Source organism: Anguilla anguilla, chromosome 3, assembly GCF_013347855.1.
Source record: "Anguilla anguilla isolate fAngAng1 chromosome 3, fAngAng1.pri, whole genome shotgun sequence".
NCBI lineage: Eukaryota > Metazoa > Chordata > Actinopteri > Anguilliformes > Anguillidae > Anguilla > Anguilla anguilla.
Window position 1 is genome coordinate 49,374,865 of NC_049203.1, and position 20,110 is coordinate 49,394,974.

Sequence of the window (20,110 nt, forward strand, 5' to 3'; positions counted from 1 at the left end):
GAGCTCTACAAGTAGTCACTCAATTGTATTTTTACGCCAAGTAGCACTTGCACTAACATGCTGTTTCACAGCTGCTTCGTTCGACCGTACAGGCAGCTGCATCGAAGTTAAAATTTTTAACTTCTATTAGTAAGCACGCCTCCAATGCAAATTGACGTAATCACGAAAAGTAATTCACACGTACTTTGTACTTTCACGCCCATTTCTAAATAACATAGGTATGCACTCCGAGAGGGGGGAGATACTAGCGTTTTGTGAATGTTTTAGGTGCGTACCAAATAAGCCAATGGGTGTACTAGTACTGGTTTGTGGGGTACTGTTCCCATAACCAATGTATAGGAACTACGCCATCTGCCAAGTAGCTGCCTGGGGGGACATAACCCGTACCTGTACAGCACCGATACTTTTTCATTAGGCAATTTTCATGTTCACAGTTTAATGCTGAGGTAAACTTAGTTTACCCAGCTCCCTAGGTAAATCTGTCTGCTGCAATCTGTAGAAGGCAATCTTTAGTTTACAACTGTGACGAGACAAATGAGCAACCTCAAAGACAAGCCTCCAAAAAGCTCAGGTTAACTGTACAGCTCCTTAATCACAGCGATTGATAATGGGTCGGTAGCTACATAAACTACCTAATGTCCTTGAACAGTCGCGACCATACTGGTGGGGTAACTGTTCCAAATAAGCCTTAAAAAACAGAACCCGCGACTACTCGCATTATGAGTGGCCTTGGTAAGTGGTTGAAGGCACAGAACTGGTTGAAGATGCTCATAAGGTAGCCATCTCTGGTCCACTGTAACTAAGCAACGAGGCAACAATTGTGCCGAAGGAAAAGGGAGGGTTGAGGCAAGGAGTTCTGGGAAATTGCTTCCTTTCTCACAATTTTAGGTTGTGCCATAGTTTCAAGTGATGGTATACGACCAATGTATTTTTTCCCATGGCCATGTCTTGTCCTTGATTAAAAAATATATACACCACTTAAAGGTGTTAGATGCAGAAATCGGTCAGTCATTAATGGGCGCGTGAGACGACGAGAAGATTGTGCGGAGAAGCACGGCCCCACGGCCAGAGGTGGGACTCATGCAGTAGAAACGAAGCCATGGAATATGCAGGGTAAGTAGCCGGATTGATAGAATGCAGTGTACTTGCATGAAAACAATACGTATAACAACGGAAATATATGGTACATGGTTTGACCGACATGAAGGTTACATAAAACGGGGTGCCGCACATAACAGCGTAAATGCTTTGCCAGCTAACATATTTGTGCTCGCTAACTAGCTAGCTAGCCCAGTTTGGCTCAACTGGTAATACAACCGAAAACCAGTTGCTAGCCTACTACTAGCTAGTAATTAGCCAACTGGTTGCTAACTTGCCATCTACCGATTTCACGTATTCGTTAGCTACCGTAACATCCACAAGCCTTATTTGGCGAAGATGGAACAACTTGCATGTGCAATGTAAGCTGGACACCTAGCTAATCATTTGGTTTCCACCTTGGTTGAGCAACTTGATGTTTTCCAGCAAAGGATCTGGCTTGCTTTCTAGCTATTAAGCTGCTCAATTGTTAACGTTAATTGCACTCGATAAATACACATCTAGTTAACGTGCAGTTGGGTAGTTAGAACAGTTTTGTAACGTTAGCTCCAGCGAATTCGAATTTTGACATCTACACTAGGGAACTAGTCTATCGTTGTTGGTAGTGAATTAGCTGCCGTAGTAGGCTAACAGGCAACCGTAAAGTCCGTCAAGATACATAGCTAGGTGATTTGCTGCTTTATTTTCTGTGTTACGCACCTTGGGTTAGTTTGAAAAGTCAGCCAATCTAAAGTTAGTTGGACAACGCTATTGTAATATTATCTCACACACATGACATTACAAGACAGATTCGAGGTCATTTTGTGCTAACGTAGACTAAAGTAATGGCCGACGATAAGTCATATTAGCCACATCTTGCTTTCTGAATATTTTCCGATAGAACCACATACGTTCATTATGACATAGTGTACCAATGATGAACCATCATCGGTTATCCTCGATGGCGTTGGCTAGTGTAATCTTATTGGTTAGAGTTTGTTCGCACCTGATTTAAATAGCATGCTAAGATAGCTAACGATAGAAAGTTGCCTGTTTGGTTTGTTGACACTATTTTATGTGTGATATGGATATTAACATAGCTGGCGAGGACATCTACCAGCTATCTGGCTAAATAAAATACATATTCAGTTAAGTTAGCTCGCGGATGCATACACGCGGAAGATTGCGGCATAAGGAATAACACGTGCTGAACTATATCCATTAAACCTCATGAAGCCCATAATGTGCTAGGAATTGAGTGTTTTCCTACAAGTATGCCAAGCGCAACTTGATGAACTGGAAGTTTTCACGTCAATATAGCCTATCGGATATTAATCCTACACAAGAGTTTGAAGATAGTTGAATTGCCCTCAGGTGTCACCTGCGAGGGTTAAGTAACGCCTGATTTTCCGAAATTGTACTTAGTTGACCGATTTTGCACACATTACGTTTAGCATGTAATTGTTTTTATCATTCCCCTGACCTGGTACTGGAGTTCATGTTGGTCCTAAAGCAGATAAGTTGTTAGTTGTTTTGGAAATTGAGCATTTAGTTAAGTGGACCTCACCTTTCACTCTGCATTACAGTAGCGTTATAGCTACAGAGCTTGAATGTTTTTTTTTAAAATTCATTATGAAAATAGCTAGGATTGTTGACTGGGAACACGGTTCTATATTATAGTGAAGCTCTTAGGAAAACACTGGGTCAGGTGTGCATTGGGTTTATGCAGCCAATCAAGTTCAGATGGGCTCAGTGATAGCCAGTATAAAAATTTGGTCAGGACACTGGTGTTAACACCTTTAATGTATTTATAAGAACATTACTGCTTGTAATTATCACAGTTAGTCAGTGCCTTGGTTTTAATATCCTGTCCAAAACACGGGCCCTAATCAGTTCTCTTAAATAGCACCTGAAGCTTGCTTTAGGTTTTTATGAGATACCTCCTTACTTATGATTATACTTTTAGACACATACCATTGTTACACTGGAATCCTGGTGCCATGCTTAATTTGGAGGTAACAGCTGCAATAATATTAGTTTCAAGTGGTGTTTGAGTGAACTGTGTTGATTAAATAATCATGTTTTAATCATGTAATAATCGGTTGCTTTTTCAAATTGGTAAAATCCTCAGATTGGTCTGTTGTTTCTAACAATCTTGGGACTTTTTAATTTTTTAAATATATGAATAAATCTGTATTGGGTTATACTGTTGTGATTTTAGGTAGTTATACATGATTTTCAGTCCTAAAACAGGAAGTAATTTTTTTTGCGCTCCATTCCAATGAGGCCTAAGACATATACCTTTAGCAAGAACACAAACCCATTACATCCCTGTTTTAGGACTGGTAATCATGTTGTGTAATGGTGTGCCAGTGCTAATGCTTGTTAATGAATTCACTAGCAGTAAAATATTAAGGGTCTGCTTAAATATAGGCTAGTTGTAATGATGAACAGACACTAGAGGTGATGTTTGAGATCTGTAGGTGTGGCTGATGGCAGGTAACAGTTAGGCAATTTTCTCAGACTTCTGCTTTGTCCGTCTGACCAGGAGCCGAAAGTCAAGCCCCCAGCCGCCCTCGGATGCAGGTGACGATAAGGGGGATTCTGGGGTTCCCACCTTTAACCAAACGCATATGAAGAATGCATTCCAACTCATGAACGACCTGAGGAGGTAGGGCATCGTCCTGCTTGGCACCAGTTGTGTTTACATTGGTCAGTCATACCTGAGGCAGGCCAGAGATGTTTTAACAGCGACTGACCTGGTAAGATGTCGATCAGTAAAGTGCATTGGTAACGCAAGTTGTATTTTACTGAACCAGTTCAAGTTTAGCGTCTTGCTCAAAGGTTTGACAGCTGTGCCCCATTTGGAATAGAACCCACAACCTTTGAGCTACAAGCTCAGTTCCCATTATACTACAATGCCACATGCACTGGGGAAAAAAAGGGTCCATAGGATGCCTGCAGTCTGCCTGAAGAACGTAGTGGAGTCCTCCAAAGCAATGACAGCGCTTAGCAGTGGACTGCAGAGTGAACACTTAGAGGACATGCTTGCGCACCCCCTCCAAAATTAATGGAGGACACTAGCAATGAGACTGGCAATTCATTGGGGGAGAAGAGGAAAAAAAGGTTTTGAAATAATGGAAATAGGGAAATATGAATTGACGGTCATGTACTGGGTGTCATTTTGTGCCGTGGATGTGCGGTTTCCCTCTGACGGGTAGGCTTTCCTTGCAGTAAGAAGATGCTGTGCGACGTGTTGCTGGTGGCGGAGGATATTGAGGTTCCTGCTCACAAGGTGGTTTTGGCTTCCTGCAGCCCCTATTTCTGTGCCATGTTTACAGGTATTGTTGCTTTCCTTGGAATTGTACTACAGACCCTAGTAGTAGATTAGCTGCTCCTATATTAGCTATTTTTCCCCCACAGTAGCCTTTTGTGAACTGTTATAAAGAATATGTTCGGTCATGGAGCAGAACTCAGTATGCATTCATCCAGACCCCAACAGTCTTTGTTCTTTTGTACCAGCAGTAACATGCTCAGTGTAGTTTTAGTGTTCCTCCAATGTCTTTATTAGGTATTGACAGGTTTTGGAATTCATTTGATCAGCGCTGTGATTTGTCACAGTGACAATGGGAAACATTAAGGGACTGCTTTATACCTCTTTAATTCTGCATGTGAGGTCCAGGGGAGATTACAGATAAATCCACCCACATTCTTCATCTGTGATGACTTTATTACATGAAGGAAGCCTCCGCCATTGTTGTCCAGTGTGTGTTGTTGTTTGTGTCCGTGTGTGCGCATGCGTGTCTGTTTGTACATGCATGCGCGCTGGGCTATGTTTAAATTTTTAGCGGGTTAAGCGCGCGTCCCTCGTAGCGCCACGCTTGCGTTCACCGTGGAGACGGGGCGGGACGGCGTTAGCGGCGGCGTTGGTCACGCGCTCTTGCGTTTGTGGCAGCGGACATGAGCGAGAGCAAAGCCCAGCGGGTGGAGATCAGAGACGTGGACGGACAGACGCTCAGGAGGCTGGTGGACTACATCTACACGGCGGAGATCGAGGTGACCGAGGACAACGTCCAGGTCAGTCGCCCCCCATCTCTGTCTTCCAAAGCAAGGCCGTCCCGTCTATACCCGTCTCTTCCATCTGGGGGTTTATTTGCCTACTGAAGAACTGGGCCTGCACGGGTGTGAAGGGGCTGCACTCACAGGCTTGTGCCCTTGTGTTGTTGTGCGGTGTGTTGTTTCTTGGTCGTTTCACGATCATCTCCTTAGTCCACCCCGGCCCCTCCTCCCTGGCTCGCCAGGCCGGCATTGTAGCAGGCAATGTGTTTCCTCTCATTATTAGCAAAGGAAATGTGCGCCCAGCAAAGGGAAATCCTTTCTGTGTTTGCGCTGAGCCTGTTTGTGTTGTGTGTGTGAGTGTGAGTGTGAGTGAGTGAGTGGGGTTTGTGTTTTTGTGTGCGAGCGTGCACGTGCTTGTACTTGTGCACTCACGCACGTATGTGTGTGTGTGTGTGTGTGTGTGTGTGTGTGTGAGAGAGATAGAGAGTGAGAGAGAGAGAGAGACCCTAAATTTGTGTGTCCATGCCACTGTGCGTGTTCTGGCCGGGCTATCTTGGACGTGGGCTGCCTCTGTAGCACGGCAGCGCAAACGCAGCGCTCCTGCGCACAGCTCTGAGGGCGAAGCGTGAGGCCCTTCAGAGGAGTGACCCAGTTCTGGTCCCCTGAGCCGGGCTGTGGGGGACGGAACCCTGGCTGTTCCAGCGCACAAAGCCGCACGCGTAGCGGCCGCTCGGCTAATGGACACAGAGCAGCCCGAGGGCTCTCTCAGGACCGTCCACAGGCCCCATCCTCACGCACACACACACACACACACACACACACACACACACACACACAGTGAAAGGAGGGAGACAGAGAGGACCGTCCACAGGCCCCATCCTCGCACACACACACACACACAGTGAAAGGAGGGAGACAGAGAGGACCGTCCACAGGCCCCATCCTCTCACACACACACACACACAGTGAAAGGAGGGAGACAGAGAGGACCGTCCACAGACCCCATCCTCACACACACACGCACACACACACACACACACACACACACAGTGAAAGGAGGGAGACAGAGAGGACCGTCCACAGGCCCCATCCTCACACACACACGCACACACACACACACACACACACACACAGTGAAAGGAGGGAGACAGAGAGGACCGTCCACAGGCCCCATCCTCACACACACACACACACACACACACACAGACACACACACACACACACAGTGAAAGGAGGGAGACAGAGAGGACCGTCCACAGGCCCCATCCTCACACACACACACACAGACAGAGACAGAAAGGCAGGTTGCGGAGAGAGAAAGGAGGGAGCCGGTGCCAGGCTTTATCAGCGGCCCTGCAGTGAGGGAGCCCGAATGGGACCGGCCTCCTGGATCCCCCTCATCTCCTGTTTTACGCTTCTCTCAGCTGGACGCCCTTATCCAAGTAAATATTTTGGAGTTTCCGACCTTTTGTCCGGGCTCCGGCGCGTAGCGCCCCTGGCCCCTGCAGATAAGCGCGCGGGTTTGTTTGTGTTGGCGCGGTCTTCGGTATTAAATCCAGCTGACCGTAGCGCGCGGAGAACAAACGGGCTGATTCACCCCGGTATTTATCGAGCTAACCTTCTTAGGGTTTTTATCCACACAGAAATAACAGATTGCATGGCGTTCACATTGTGCCCAAGCAGCCAGTGCCATGGCAAGCCCATAAAAAAAAAAAAAAAAAGTAGTATGTATGTGGCAAAACAAGCTTTCTGATTAGTCCCTACAGAGACTTGCCTTTCCTCTTTGGTGTCTGATAGTCAAGTTAGCATTGAGATAAGCCTACCTCATTTCAAGCGGATTGTGGTATCTGCAGTGTAGCTATGGCTCAATCTATTGGAATTGGCCTTTGTGGTTTTGTTTGCTGATGCGGAACTTTCTTGCCTTTGCTTGACATGGAATTTTGGAGAATGTTTTGCTACAGTAATGTGTTTCATTCTGTTACATCACTCCTTCCTCCTCTGTATTTGTCCGTGCTTTTGCCAGTCCTCTGAGTGCACTTGGTTGGGATGCTGTGTGCCATAAATCCAGAATGTAGGAAACTGGCTCAATAGGACAGGAAAACACACTCACTCCAGTGCCCTGCATAAATAACAATAATGACACTTTCAATCAGGTCAGGTATTTGCTACGAAATAACAATGACTGACTGAAAGTTTGTTTAATACGCTTTAACTGCAACATTAACTTAGACCATAGATTTTATGCACACCTGCAGTAAAATACATATTTACTCTATAAGGATATGAAAAACTTAAGAACATTTATTATGTTTACCAGAATACATGACTGGGGCCTTCATGCAACAGAAGTTCATTATATTAGCCGTGAGCACTGAAGTTCTGCACTGTTTTCATCTTCATCGTTTTTCTCAGGGAGATGAGATGCGTGGCAGTACATGTGTACCGCAACATCTTAATACGGGACAGCAAGGGTTCCACAGGGCTCCCGTCAGTGTAAACTCCAAGACAAGATGCAAACCTAATAGTTTAGTAATTTGTCATTTTGGGTATTTGGTTTAGAACAGAGGTGACCAACCCTGTTCCTTGAGATCTACATCATGTGGTTTTTTGTTTCACCCCTAATTTGGCACACCTGACTACTAATGAGCAACTCAACAAGATCTCTAGCTGGTGAATGAGGTGTGGTTTGTCAGGGTTGGAATGAATGCCTATAGGATGGTTTATCTCCAGGAACAGGGCTGGTTACCACTGGTTGGCATGTACTTACGTCTTCACACTATTCTAGTGTCAGTAGATTTCCATCAACAGTTTCATCCCTGACACCCAGCCCCCCATATTATTATAGTGTTTTGTGGATTTACTGACCAGTCTGTTCTTAAGTGAATCTCCATTCATATCCCGTCTGAGTTTTACTAAGTGGGTTGTAGTTGAGTGTGACGGTAATTGGGTGTGCTGTAGCTGACGGTGCCCCAGAGAGAGAGGGTTCTTGTGACATTGGGAGTGGTGGGAGGGACTCGTTGACTCACTCAGTTCTCCGGCCCTGAGCGTCCTCTTCCTCCCTGTCCCTGTGAATCAGGTTCTGCTGCCGGCCGCCAGCCTGCTGCAGCTGACGGACGTGCGGCACGCCTGCTGCCACTTCCTGCAGGCCCAGCTGCACTCCACCAACTGCCTGGGCATCCGCGCCTTCGCCGACCTCCACGCCTGCACGCAGCTGCTTAACCAGGCCCACGCGTACGCAGGTCAGCCTCCGGGGGGCGCTAGCAGCCTCGCTTAGGCTACGTTTACGCCGCAGGTCTTAATGCCCAGTTCCAATTTTTTTGTTTACATCTGATTTTTATAGTTTACATCTACAATTAACAACAGCTAGCTAGCTGGTTAGGTACCCTTCTTAGCTACTAGCTACCTTTGTAGGCTAAAATGTCAGATACCTATTGTAATTCTCAGCTGCTAGCTAGCTAGTTAGGTAGCCTTTGTTAGCTAACAAAGCTTGTTAGCTTAGTAGGTAGCCGTTGTTAGCTAACAAAGCTTGTTAGCTTAGTAAATTAAATAACGTAACTACAGTAGGGGGTTTGAAACATCACAATGACATCAGAGCCAGCAATAGGGGGTCGCATAATTTGCAGTTGTCCCTGAGAATGATTGTACACGTGTTACTTCACAGATCATTCAATTGCGAATAAACATAAGAATATTTCACTGGAAGGTGGTAACAGAAGATGTTCCTGGGCACTCTAAATTCATTTCTGATTGATATGTAACAGGAAAATGTTCTTTTAAAACGAGAAATACACGGGGAACAAATCTATTCATTACAATCTTTCCTTCTCATACAACGTTTTGTGACTTTTTTTGTGCGTATATATGTGTTTACGTGTGTACGTGTGTGTGTGTATGTATATTTGTGTGTGTGTGTGTGTGTGTATGTATGTATATTTGTGTGTGTGTGTATTTGTGTGTGTGTGTGTGTGTGTGTGTGTGTGTGTGTGTGTGTTTGTTTGTTTGTGTGTATGCATGTGCATGCATGTGCATGTGTGTTGAACAGAGCAGCACTTCTCGGAGGTGATGCTGGGGGAGGAGTTCCTGAGCCTGTCCCTTCAGCAGGTGTGTGGTCTCATCTCCAGTGACAAGCTGACCGTGTCCACAGAGGAGAAGGTACGACATCGTATGGCAGACACTGATGCACACATGCGCAAATGCACCCATGCACGAACACACTCATTTTATTAACCAAATTTTAAATATTTTATTTTTCCATTTACAACAGGGACAGGCCAATCATTAGATGAGAGTGAATTTATAATAATCACCCTTTATTTACAATTGCAGCTTGTTTAGTAACGTACAAAAATGCCACGGGCAGCTCTGCTGACTCTACTGGTAACATATGGATTTCCAGTCCTGCTTCCTGGTTGCTGCTTATGGCAGTGAATCATTGATTCCTCCATCTTGCTCACCAGCGCACACTCTTTCTCTCGCCTTCCCTTTCCTGTTTCACACATTGCTGTGCACACGCTCTCTCTGGTGCTCGCTCCTCCTCCTCCTCTCTCTTCCTCCCACTCATCCGAGCTCTGCTGCGAATGCTGAGAGGTTAACCCCCCACTGTTACACATTGTGCAGTGACGAACGGGCTGGTGGCGCTTCAGAATAAGACCATCCATTTTGGATGGTTTTCACATATCTGAAAAAAGAATACAAGAGCTTCTCGGCAGTTCAGCTGGCGGTGTCCAATGGGCTGGATTGATTTAATATGCTGAGACAGTGACCTGGAGGCGTATGACACGTTCCATGCTGTACACCCGGGGTGGAGACCCAGTCGGAGTCGTGCAGTTCTGCACTTTGACCGCTGCGTCTTCCGCAGGCTTGTTTGCGTTCCCATGGCTGCTGCCAAGAAGCGGAAGCGCCGGCAAACAGTGTGCTGGCCGCCCCCCCCTGCTTCTGCGGTGTCATGCTCTTTGAGAGGAGTGTTAAATTCCTCCTCTGTGGGAGACCGTTGCTGTTACCAAGCTACACAAGGCACTGTGCTCATGTCTGTGATGCACTGAGCCTACTTTCCCCTGTCAGGTGACCTCATGTCTGTGATGCACCAAGCCTTCTTTCCCCTGTCAGGTGACCTCATGTCTGTGATGCACTGAGCCCACTTTCCCCTGTCAGGTGACCTCATGTCTGTGATGCACTGAGCCCACTTTCCCCTGTCAGGTGACCTCATGTCTGTGATGCACTGAGCCCACTTTCCCCTGTCAGGTGACGTCATGTCTGTGACACACTGAGCCCATTTTCCCCCCTCAGGTTTTCGAGGCCATGATTTCGTGGATAAAGCATGATAAAGAGGTGCGCTTGGAGCACATGCCAAAGCTGATGGAACACGTCCGCTTGCCCCTGCTGTCCAGGGATTACCTGGTTCAGGTTTGTTTCTCCACCATTCAGTCTCTCCAGTGCTGTTCTCTCATTATAGTGGCAGTGCACCAAATCGATTAAAGTCTGATTTAATCTATGCATCCAAAGCAGATTTCTTAGCAAATTTGCCTTCTGCATGACCCTACATCCAGTTTAAGTACCTGCAGTTGGCATGTTCAACATTACATGCCTATATTACTGTAGTAATCTCTCACCATGTGGTTCATTTTGAAGTTCAACATGTACATAATATTACATGATACTACAATCACACCTTTAGAAATGCATTGTGCTGAAAGCAGGCCAATTTGCAGGCAGCTCTGTTCTTGTGAACTTTTTTAAACTTAAGTTTCAATCTACACAAATAATATCAGGAGATGTCAATACAGCACCGTCAACTTCAAAATGAGGTTACTGGGAGGTCAGATTTGTATTAACTTTTGCCTCAACTCCCATTGTTTTCAGACATTGGTCTTAATGATGCTAGCAATTGCTAGATGTTAGCTTGGTGTGGACAGTGATTTTGCTAAAAGCTCTGGATCTGGATGCATAGTACATTGTGCTGAAAGACAGAAAATGATATCTATGTGAATTATGGAGGAACTCTGGCATTATGGTTCTTCTGTGCTGCTGATATACGTATGTGCAGTAAGGCTAAGACCAGTGAAGCTGATGCCTCAGTACTCAGTACGGGTTATGATGAAGCCTGATTTAGGGTCTGACTCTGTGTTGGTGATCCTGTATGCTGTGATGTGATTGGTTAGATAGTGGAAGAGGAGGCTTTGATCAAGAACAACAACACCTGCAAAGACTTCCTCATCGAGGCCATGAAGTACCACCTCCTGCCTGCCGACCAGCGACACCTGATCAAGACGGACAGGACGCGGCCGCGCACGCCCATCAGCCTGCCCAAGGTGAGGCAGCCTGGGCTCACTCATTCACTCTCTGTACTCACTCAGTCTGCATTTACTCCACTTACTCACCCACTCTCTCACACTCTATAATCACTCACACTGTTCAGTCATTCACTCTCTGTACTCACTCAGTCTTCATTCACTCCACTTACTCACCCACTCACTCATACTCCACTTACTCACCCACTCACTCACACTCCATAATCACTCACACTGTTCAGTCATTCTCTCACTCTGTATTCACTCAGTCACACCTCTCTCACTCATTCACTCTATTCTTTCGGTCTTGATTCAGTGGCTCATCTGTCCTTTCTCGTTTACTTGGTTTTGATTTAATCACTCAATCACTCACCCTTCACTCACTCACCCACTCTTACACAGTCACTATATTCAATCACTGTCTGACTTTATTCACTCACTCAGCCACTCACACTATTCATAAACTCACTCGCTCAATTCAGTTTAAGTTGCATCATTAACGCACCCATGTACTATATATATATATATATATATGTATATATTTCAAGGCGTGGGTGGAAAATAGTCAGCACTGTATTGCCTTGACTATAAAGCACTGTGTGAAACACATATCACTGCATATATATATTTATTATTATTTGCGCACCGTTTGTTGTGTGTGTCATTCGGTGGCCTGCAGTGTGAATCCCCCTCCCAGGGGGATTCAGAGCTGCGTGTGTGCTGGTTTAAAGCCCCTCTCCCTTTTGTGTGGGCCGTAAATCCCCCCCCCCCGCAGCTCCAGGGCCTCGGGCCGCTGCTGAGGATAATGGGGGCCGAAAGGGCAAATGGGGGGCAGGAGCTGAGAAGAGTTCAAACCCCCGCCTGCTCACCTCCCACACCCCCGCCTTGCATTCCACCCCACACTCTGCTCCTCTCCACTCACGTGCGCGGCACGTTGTAATAAAACTATCAATTTTTCTCAAAATGAGAAACTACTACATTTGCATAAATATCACTATGTATCGCTTCTTTCTTCCAGTACCCGTGTGCAGGATGATAATCTGTGAAATGGACGTGAAGTATGACTCATGGCATTCACTTCAGCTTACCTGGGTCTTCTTCCTTATACCTCTGGTCTTTGTAGTTTATTTGGATACTTATTTAGGATGGGAAATAAAATATGAGCTGTGTGTGTCATACTGGATGAAGGTGACTGGTAAACATGTGTAATGTAATGGCCTGTCCTTTGAGGTCTGGAGCTTCCCTTCTCTGCTCTACTATTATTGTATTATTGTCTGCTTACATCTGTTCATCCTGAAGCTTTACTTTTCGTATTTCCGTTTTTGTTATAACGTGAGTTCACAATGAAAGCAGAAGCAGTACTGCAGTGACTTAGCTTATAATAGTGTTAACTTGTAATAACCCCGTAATGTTAACTGGCAGCGCTCTCCCCCCTGCTCATGATGTATTTTATCTGTCTGTCTGTCTCTCTCTCTCTCCCCTCCTTTTCCTCTTTCCTTCCTCTCCTGGCTGTCTCCGGGTCAGGTGATGATTGTGGTGGGTGGCCAGGCGCCGAAAGCCATCCGCAGCGTGGAGTGTTACGACTTCCAGGAGGACCGCTGGTACCAGGTGGCCGACCTGCCGTCCCGACGCTGCCGCGCAGGTGACCCACCCCCCTACCAACCCCCCCTTTCCCGCACACTTTGTTTTGAGTTCTCTCAGCCCTTAAGCTATCAATAACAACTGGCTATCAATAACAACAGGCTCTGTTCACTGCAACCTTTGTCTCTTCTGTCTGAATACAAAAGATCTTTTAGCCACATGCTCATCCTGCCAGAGCTTTCAAATGAGAGATTCAGGCATTCATTTCTTCCAGCTGCAGTATTGTTCTTTAACCAAAATGCCCCATCTGTCGCTAGTGACATGACAGCTGTACACCTCTCTACAGTAGCCGTAGTGTTTATATTGGCCCTACATGGTAAATGCCACTCTGTTGGGCTTTTAGTGAACGTATCCTGTTGCTGCTGATGTACACTTCAACATGCTATCTGATGATGAAATGTTATGCTGTGATGCTTGGTGATAAAGTAATTTCCCACTGTTGGGACTCAAAGTACTAGTGCTGTACTCTCTATCTCCCTCATCTTCCTCACACACACTCTCTCTCTCTCTGTCTGTCTCTCCCTCTTCCTCCCCCTCCCCCCTCTCTCTCTCCCCCTCTCTCTCGCTCCCTTCCCCCCTCTCTCCTTCTCTTCCTCTCTCTCTTTCTCAATCTCTCCCTCTCTCTATGTTCCCCCCCCTTTCCCTGTCCCTCCCCCCTCCCACTGTCTGCCCCCTCCCTCTCTCTGTCCCTCTCTTTCACTCTGTCTCTTTCTCTCTCTCTATTTCTCTCTCATTACCTCTCTTCCTCTCTCCCTCTCTGCCCCTTCTCTCTCCCTCCTCGCCCCCCTCCCTCCCTCTCTCTCTTTCTCTCCCTATGTCCCTCCCTCTCTCTCTCCCCCCTCCCTCCCTCTCTCTCTCCCCTCCCTCTCCCTCTCTCTCTCTCTCTCCTTATGTCCCTCCCTCTCTCTCTCCCCCCTCCCTCTCCCTCCCTCCCTCCCTCTCCCCCCCCCCCCCCCCCCCCCCTCTCTGTCTCAGGTGTGGTGTTCATGGCGGGGCGTGTGTACGCGGTGGGCGGGTTTAACGGGTCCCTGCGGGTGCGGACGGTGGACGCGTACGACGGGGCGCGGGAGCAGTGGAGCTCCGTTCCCAGCATGCAGGAGCGGCGCTCCACGCTGGGCGCGGCCGTGCTGGGGGACCTGCTGTACGCCGTGGGCGGCTTCGACGGCAGCACAGGTCAGGGCCCCGCCCCCCCCCCAAGCTGGGTGGGGGAGGAGTCTCCGTAACCATGGCAGCAGGGTCCCTGCTCCGTCGGTGGTACAGTAAAGGCGTTTTCGGGCCGGAGGAGCGCGGAACAGTCCGGAACGGCTCCTCCCTGTGCATCATGGGAGAGTGAATGTGGAGATTGTGCGGGACAGACAGTGGGCTCTGGTATTTGGGCATAGCTGGAGTATTATTCAGCTCAGTATTATTCTGTATTATTCAGCTCAGTATTATTCAGTATTATTCAGCTCAGTATTATTCAGCTCAGTATTATTCAGTATTATTCAGCTCAGTATTATTCAGTATTATTCAGCTCAGTATTATTCAGGAAACTGCATAGCTCCTAGTCAACCAATCAGTCTCTCTCTCTCTCTCTCTCTCTCTCTCTTAAGTCACATCTGGGCTGTTGGGGTGTTTGTGTAGTTTTTTCTTTTTGATAAATGTTTGTGTTTTGTGTGTATTATAAACCTATCTTTTCACTGGGGACAGTAGTTTAATAAAGGGATTTTTCTAATTCAAATTCTCTATCTTTCTCTCTCTCGCTCTTGCCCGCCCCCTCTTCCTCTCTCTCTCTCTCCCCCCCTGCTCCTGCTCTCTTCCTCTCCCTCTCTGCCCTTGTCCCCACACAGGCTTGTCCTCGGTGGAGGCCTACAGCTATAAGACTAATGAATGGCTCTTTGTGGCCCCCATGAACACTCGGCGCAGCAGTGTGGGGGTCGGAGTGGTGGATGGTAAGGACAGCAGCCCCCCCCCCCCCCCCCCCCCCCCCCAATTCCATTCAGTACAGTTCTAATGTAGTTCAGCTGAGTCAGTCTAATGTAGTTCACTGAATCTTTATCGTACCCGGTGAAGAATTTCCTTTTGCAGCCTGGTTATAAACCGCATTATTTTTAAAAAAACAAGATTTTAAAGTGCACTCATGCGATTCTCTCAGATCTTAAAAAGGCAGCTAGGCTTCCCAGCATAAAGTGCAGAACTGGGTGTCATATATTAAATGGGAATAAATACAAGTCTGACTTTTGGTTTCCTAAATAAGGGATTGTGGTAAGATGCATCCACACCTGCTGCTTTAGCAGTGGCAGGAGGCTGTAGCTCTGTGGATGGTAAAATGTTCCTCCATAATTGGGGGAGGGTCTGAACATCTGCGCAGCCATTGAAATGCATGCAGCTAGGCTCCGCCTCTTTTCACTCTGCACTGACCTGCCTGAAGGCATCATGTGTGATATACTCTACAATAGCTGAATTTCGGTGGTTTCATTGAGATGGAGCAGTACTGGTGGGCTTTTTGCCTCATTTTCTCAGACCTCAATGCATGTATTTTTCTATATGGAGGAAAACATGTGAAATGTTATGTTCTGTGGATATGTGTGCTCAGACAGAGAGAACACAGCTTGGGTATTGTGACCTAGTTCTGCCAAAATTCTCTTACCAAAACTGCTCTGGTGAGCAAACGTGCTGCTAGCACTAGCGTATTTGTTTGTTAGTGAGTAGTGTGTGTGATTAGATAAAGGCTAAACTAGGGTCAGTGTTGCCGAGGGGAATGGTGTGTAAAGTAACATGGCTTTTCTCTTGTGCGTACGTGCGTTCTCACATGCGCATTCGCTCACCCATAAACGTATTGCTTTGCAGTGTTGTATAACCTTTTTCAGCTATGCTGGACATGCATTTCTTATTAAGTGTGTTGTGTTTGAACTGCGTATGTGGTGTATTTCTCAGTGTGTGGTGTATCTGACTCCATGTGTTGTATTTCTGAGTGTGTGGTGTGTATTTGACTGCATGTGTTGTGTATTTCTCAGTGTGTGGTGTATTTGACTGCATGTGTTGTGTATTTCTCTGTGTGTGACTGCATGTGTTGTGTATTTCTCAGTGTGTGGTGTATTTGACTGCATGTGTTGTGTATTTCTCTGTGTGTGACTGCATGTGTTGTGTATTTCTCAGTGTGTGGTGTGTGTGACTGCATGTGTTGTGTATTTCTCAGTGTGTGGTGTGTGTGACTGCATGTGTTGTGTATTTCTCAGTGTGGTGTATTTGACTGCATGTGTTGTGTATTTCTCAGTGTGTGTGGTGTATTTGACTGCATGTGTTGTGTATTTCTCAGTGTGTGTGGTGTATTTGACTGCATGTGTTGTGTATTTCTCAGTGTGGTGTTTTTGACTGCATGTGTTGTGTATTTCTCAGTGTGTGGTGTATTTGACTGCATGTGTTGTGTATTTCTCAGTGTGTGGTGTATTTGACTGCATGTGTTGTGCATTTCTCAGTGTGTGTGTGTGCTGTATTTGACTGCATGTGTTGTGTATTTCTCAGTGTGTGGTGTTTTTGACTGCATGTGTTGTGTATTTCTCAGTGTGTGTGGTGTATTTGACTGCATGTGTTGTGTATTTCTCAGTGTGTGGTGTTTTTGACTGCATGTGTTGTATTTCTCAGTGTGTGTGGTGTATTTGACTGTGTGTGTTGTATTTCTCAATGTGTGGTGTATTTGACTGCATGTGTTGTGTATCTCTCAGTGTGTGTGGTGTATTTGACTGCATGTGTTGTGTATTTCTCAGTGTGTGGTGTTTTTGACTGCATGTGTTGTGTATTTCTCAGTGTGTGTGGTGTATTTGACTGCGTGTGTTGTGTATTTCTCAGTGTGTGGTGTGTGTGTTGTGCAGGGAAGCTGTACGCGGTGGGCGGGTATGATGGGGCATCCCGGCAGTGTCTCAGCACAGTGGAGGAGTTCAACCCAGTCAGCAACCAGTGGGAGTATGTGGCTGAGATGGGCACCAGGCGCAGCGGAGCAGGTAGCTTAAACTCATTCACCTACAGACATCATACTGCCTCATATTCACCTACAGACATTACACTGCCTCATATTCACCTACAGACATTACACTGCCTCATATTCACCTACAGACATTACACTGCCTCATATTCACCTACAGACATTATACTGCCTCATATTCACCTACAGACATTATACTGCCTCATATTCACCTACAGACATTATACTGCCTCATATTCACCTACAGACATTATACTGCCTCATATTCACCTACAAACATTATACTGCCTCATATTCACCTACAGACATTATACTGCCTCATATTCACCTACAGACATTATACTGCCTCATATTCACCAACAGACATTATACTGCCTCATATTCACCTACAGACATTATACTGCCTCATATTCACCAACAGACATTATACTGCCTCATATTCACCTACAAACATTATACTGCCTCATATTCACCTACAGACATTATACTGCCTCATATTCACCTACAGACATTATACTGCCTCATATTCACCTACAGACATTATACTGCCTCATATTCACCTACAGACATTATACTGCCTCATATTCACCTACAGACATTACACTGCCTTATATTCACCTACAGACATTACACTGCCTCATATTCACCTACAGACATTACACTGCCTCATATTCACCTACAGACATTACACTGCCTCATATTCACCTACAGACATTACACTGCCTCATATTCACCTACAGACATTATACAGATTAAGAATAGTGAATGTAAGTGAAAAACGGTAAAATTGACATTTTTAGGTGAAATATCCCTGTAAGGCTTCAGCCATACTGCTGCCAAGAAGTAACATCACAGGAGTGGTACATTACCCCACCTGGTGGGCTGTGGTGGTACAGCGAGCATATTATTCAACATGCAGATGCTGTGTGTTGTGTGCATAGTCTGTGTGTGGCTGTAATCACCAGTGTGCGGTGGGTAAGGGGTAATTAACGTGTGCCTCTGCAGGTGTGGGGGTGCTCAGCGGGCAGCTGTATGCAGCGGGGGGCCACGATGGCCCCCTGGTCAGGAAGAGCGTGGAGGTGTACGACCCCCCCAGCAACACCTGGAGACAGGTGTCCGACATGAACATGTGCCGGAGGAACGCAGGTGAGACGCACGCACACACACACGCACACACACGCACACACACACACACACACACACACACACACACACACACACACACACACACACACACACACACCCTCTCTCTCATACACACGCACGCACGCACACAGGCACGCGCACACACACACACACACCCTCTCTCTCTCACACACACACACACACTCGCACGCACGCACGCACGCACGCACACACACACACACACGTGCCTACACACACACACACACACACACACGTGCCTGCACTTGTTGTACATTGCTCTGGATAAGAGCGTCTGCTAAATGCCTGTAATGTAATGTAATACACACACAGGCTCACGTACTCGCTACTCAACATTTGCATTTACTGTGTAGATAACAAGCTAGGAGTTTTGATTTGCTAGCACTTCATAATGAAGGCTTGGTTTATACTTCATAAAGCTTCATACGAGAATCTGCAAGGGCACTGTGACATCAGCGCGGAGCTGCACGGACCTCAGTGCGGCGCAGAGATTTTGAACTGGACCGCTAATGCAGTCCATCATGCACCGCTAGGCGGCTCTAATGAACAATGTGACAATACGGCTAGATGAGGCTATCGGGAAGTGGAACTACTCGCTAACCGCAGGAATTATCATCCATCACTGACATTATCGCCCTCTAGTGTTTATGGAAGGATTTTATCATGCTTCAGACCGTGGGGCATAAAATGAGTGATGCATTTAGAACTCAAAGCATTTACTGCATTAAGGCTAAGAATGATGCATTAAGTGACTGGTGTTTCCACCTATGAACACAGCTTTTAAATGTAATTTGGCTTTTTTGTTGCGCCTGCAAATTCTGCGCCTGACCTCTGACCTCTGAGGCTCTTCTGCCTGTAGGAGTGTGTGCCATTAACGGGCTGCTGTACGTGATTGGCGGGGACGACGGCTCCTGTAACCTCTCCTCGGTGGAGTACTACAACCCCGCCACGGACAAGTGGAGCCTGATCCCCACCAACATGAGCAACGGGCGGAGCTATGCGGGTAAGGGGAGGGGCAGACCCTGACCAGGCCACGCCTCCAAGTAGCCTGGGTAACCTGTCTGCGTTCGCCATTCCTGTGCGTCCGTCTTCCCCGTGGAGGAATGAGCTGCTCACTGTGGTCAGGACCGCGGAGACGCTGATCGCCTTTGACTATTCTTTTGTGTTTCTGCCCGCATTGATCTGTTAGATCTCTTAATGCTTATCTGTTTATACTCATGCACTTTGCTTTGGAAGTCTTTCTGGATATTAGGGTCCACTAAGTGGATGTGATATAATAATGTCTGTTGGTACTTGGGCTGCTCGTAGTGTTTGGTGTTTCTGCTGTGCTGTGTGTAAGTTGTCCTTTTACCTTTCCCTCCTCTTCCTGTTCTCCCCCTCCCCCTCCCCCTCCCCCTCCGCTTCTGCAGGGGTGTCGGTCATTGACAAGCCCCTATGACAAACAGCCTCGGCCAGCAGGGACCCACGGCCGCCCCACAGTCCAGACCTCAGCATAGGCACCGATGTCTGACCCGGGCGTCAGCTTCAGGGACGGGCGCAGGCACCGCGGAGGACGCCCCGCGAAGGGGGCCTGCCCGCCCGCCTGGAGGCGCCGCCGTGCCGCTCGTACACTAAGACGTGAGAGTCGGGGGTGGGGTGGAGGGGTTGGGGGGGGGGGGGGGCCCGAGTGGGTCGCGCTGGCCTCGCGCACAAAAACGAAATCTGCCTGGTGCAGAACTTCCCAAGAGCTGCTGCCAAAACACGGAGCCGGAGCGGACAGAGGGAGCCGGAGCCGGAGCCGGAGCTGGACGCCATTCAGCAACGCTGCTGCTTCCGCGCTGAGCTTCCAGGGCCGCGCCTCCAGACTCCGCCCACAACGTATTACTGTTGGCCGGAACGTTGGTTAGATGTGGCAGTGCGGAAACTGAAAGGGGGGTAACTG

At 47.2% G+C, this 20,110-nt stretch overlaps 1 protein-coding gene across 3 annotated transcripts; it reads left to right on the plus strand.

Moving 5' to 3' along the window:
• Positions 1-430: 430 nt before the first annotated feature.
• Positions 431-19,824, plus strand: klhl3 (kelch-like family member 3). 3 transcript variants are annotated; one of them, XM_035408412.1, is made up of 15 exons: positions 431-1,113; positions 3,626-3,748; positions 4,312-4,418; positions 5,033-5,154; positions 8,213-8,375; positions 9,179-9,288; positions 10,423-10,539; positions 11,295-11,444; positions 12,948-13,065; positions 14,040-14,237; positions 14,894-14,995; positions 16,916-17,044; positions 18,031-18,171; positions 19,049-19,192; positions 19,599-19,824. In XM_035408412.1, the coding sequence occupies exons 1-15, from the start codon at positions 1,100-1,102 to the stop codon at positions 19,625-19,627; spliced, it is 1,767 nt and encodes a 588-aa protein (XP_035264303.1). In that variant the 5' UTR covers positions 431-1,099; the 3' UTR covers positions 19,628-19,824. The 3 variants fall into 3 exon arrangements, with proteins under 3 accessions (XP_035264303.1, XP_035264304.1, XP_035264302.1); XM_035408411.1 differs by lacking the exon at positions 431-1,113 and adding an exon at positions 1,320-1,460; XM_035408413.1 differs by lacking the exons at positions 431-1,113; positions 19,599-19,824 and adding an exon at positions 1,317-1,460 and having other exon boundaries at positions 16,893-17,044; positions 19,049-19,185.
• Positions 19,825-20,110: the final 286 nt, after the last annotated feature.

Excerpts from the sequence above, each read along its gene's own strand:
- klhl3 (XM_035408411.1), top strand. The coding sequence starts at position 1,438 with ATGGAACAACTTGCATGTGCAAT. Across the intron at positions 9,289-10,422 it reads CCGTGTCCACAGAGGAGAAG|GTTTTCGAGGCCATGATTTC; the intron begins GTACGACATCGT and ends TTCCCCCCTCAG. Across the intron at positions 10,540-11,294 it reads CCAGGGATTACCTGGTTCAG|ATAGTGGAAGAGGAGGCTTT; the intron begins GTTTGTTTCTCC and ends GTGATTGGTTAG.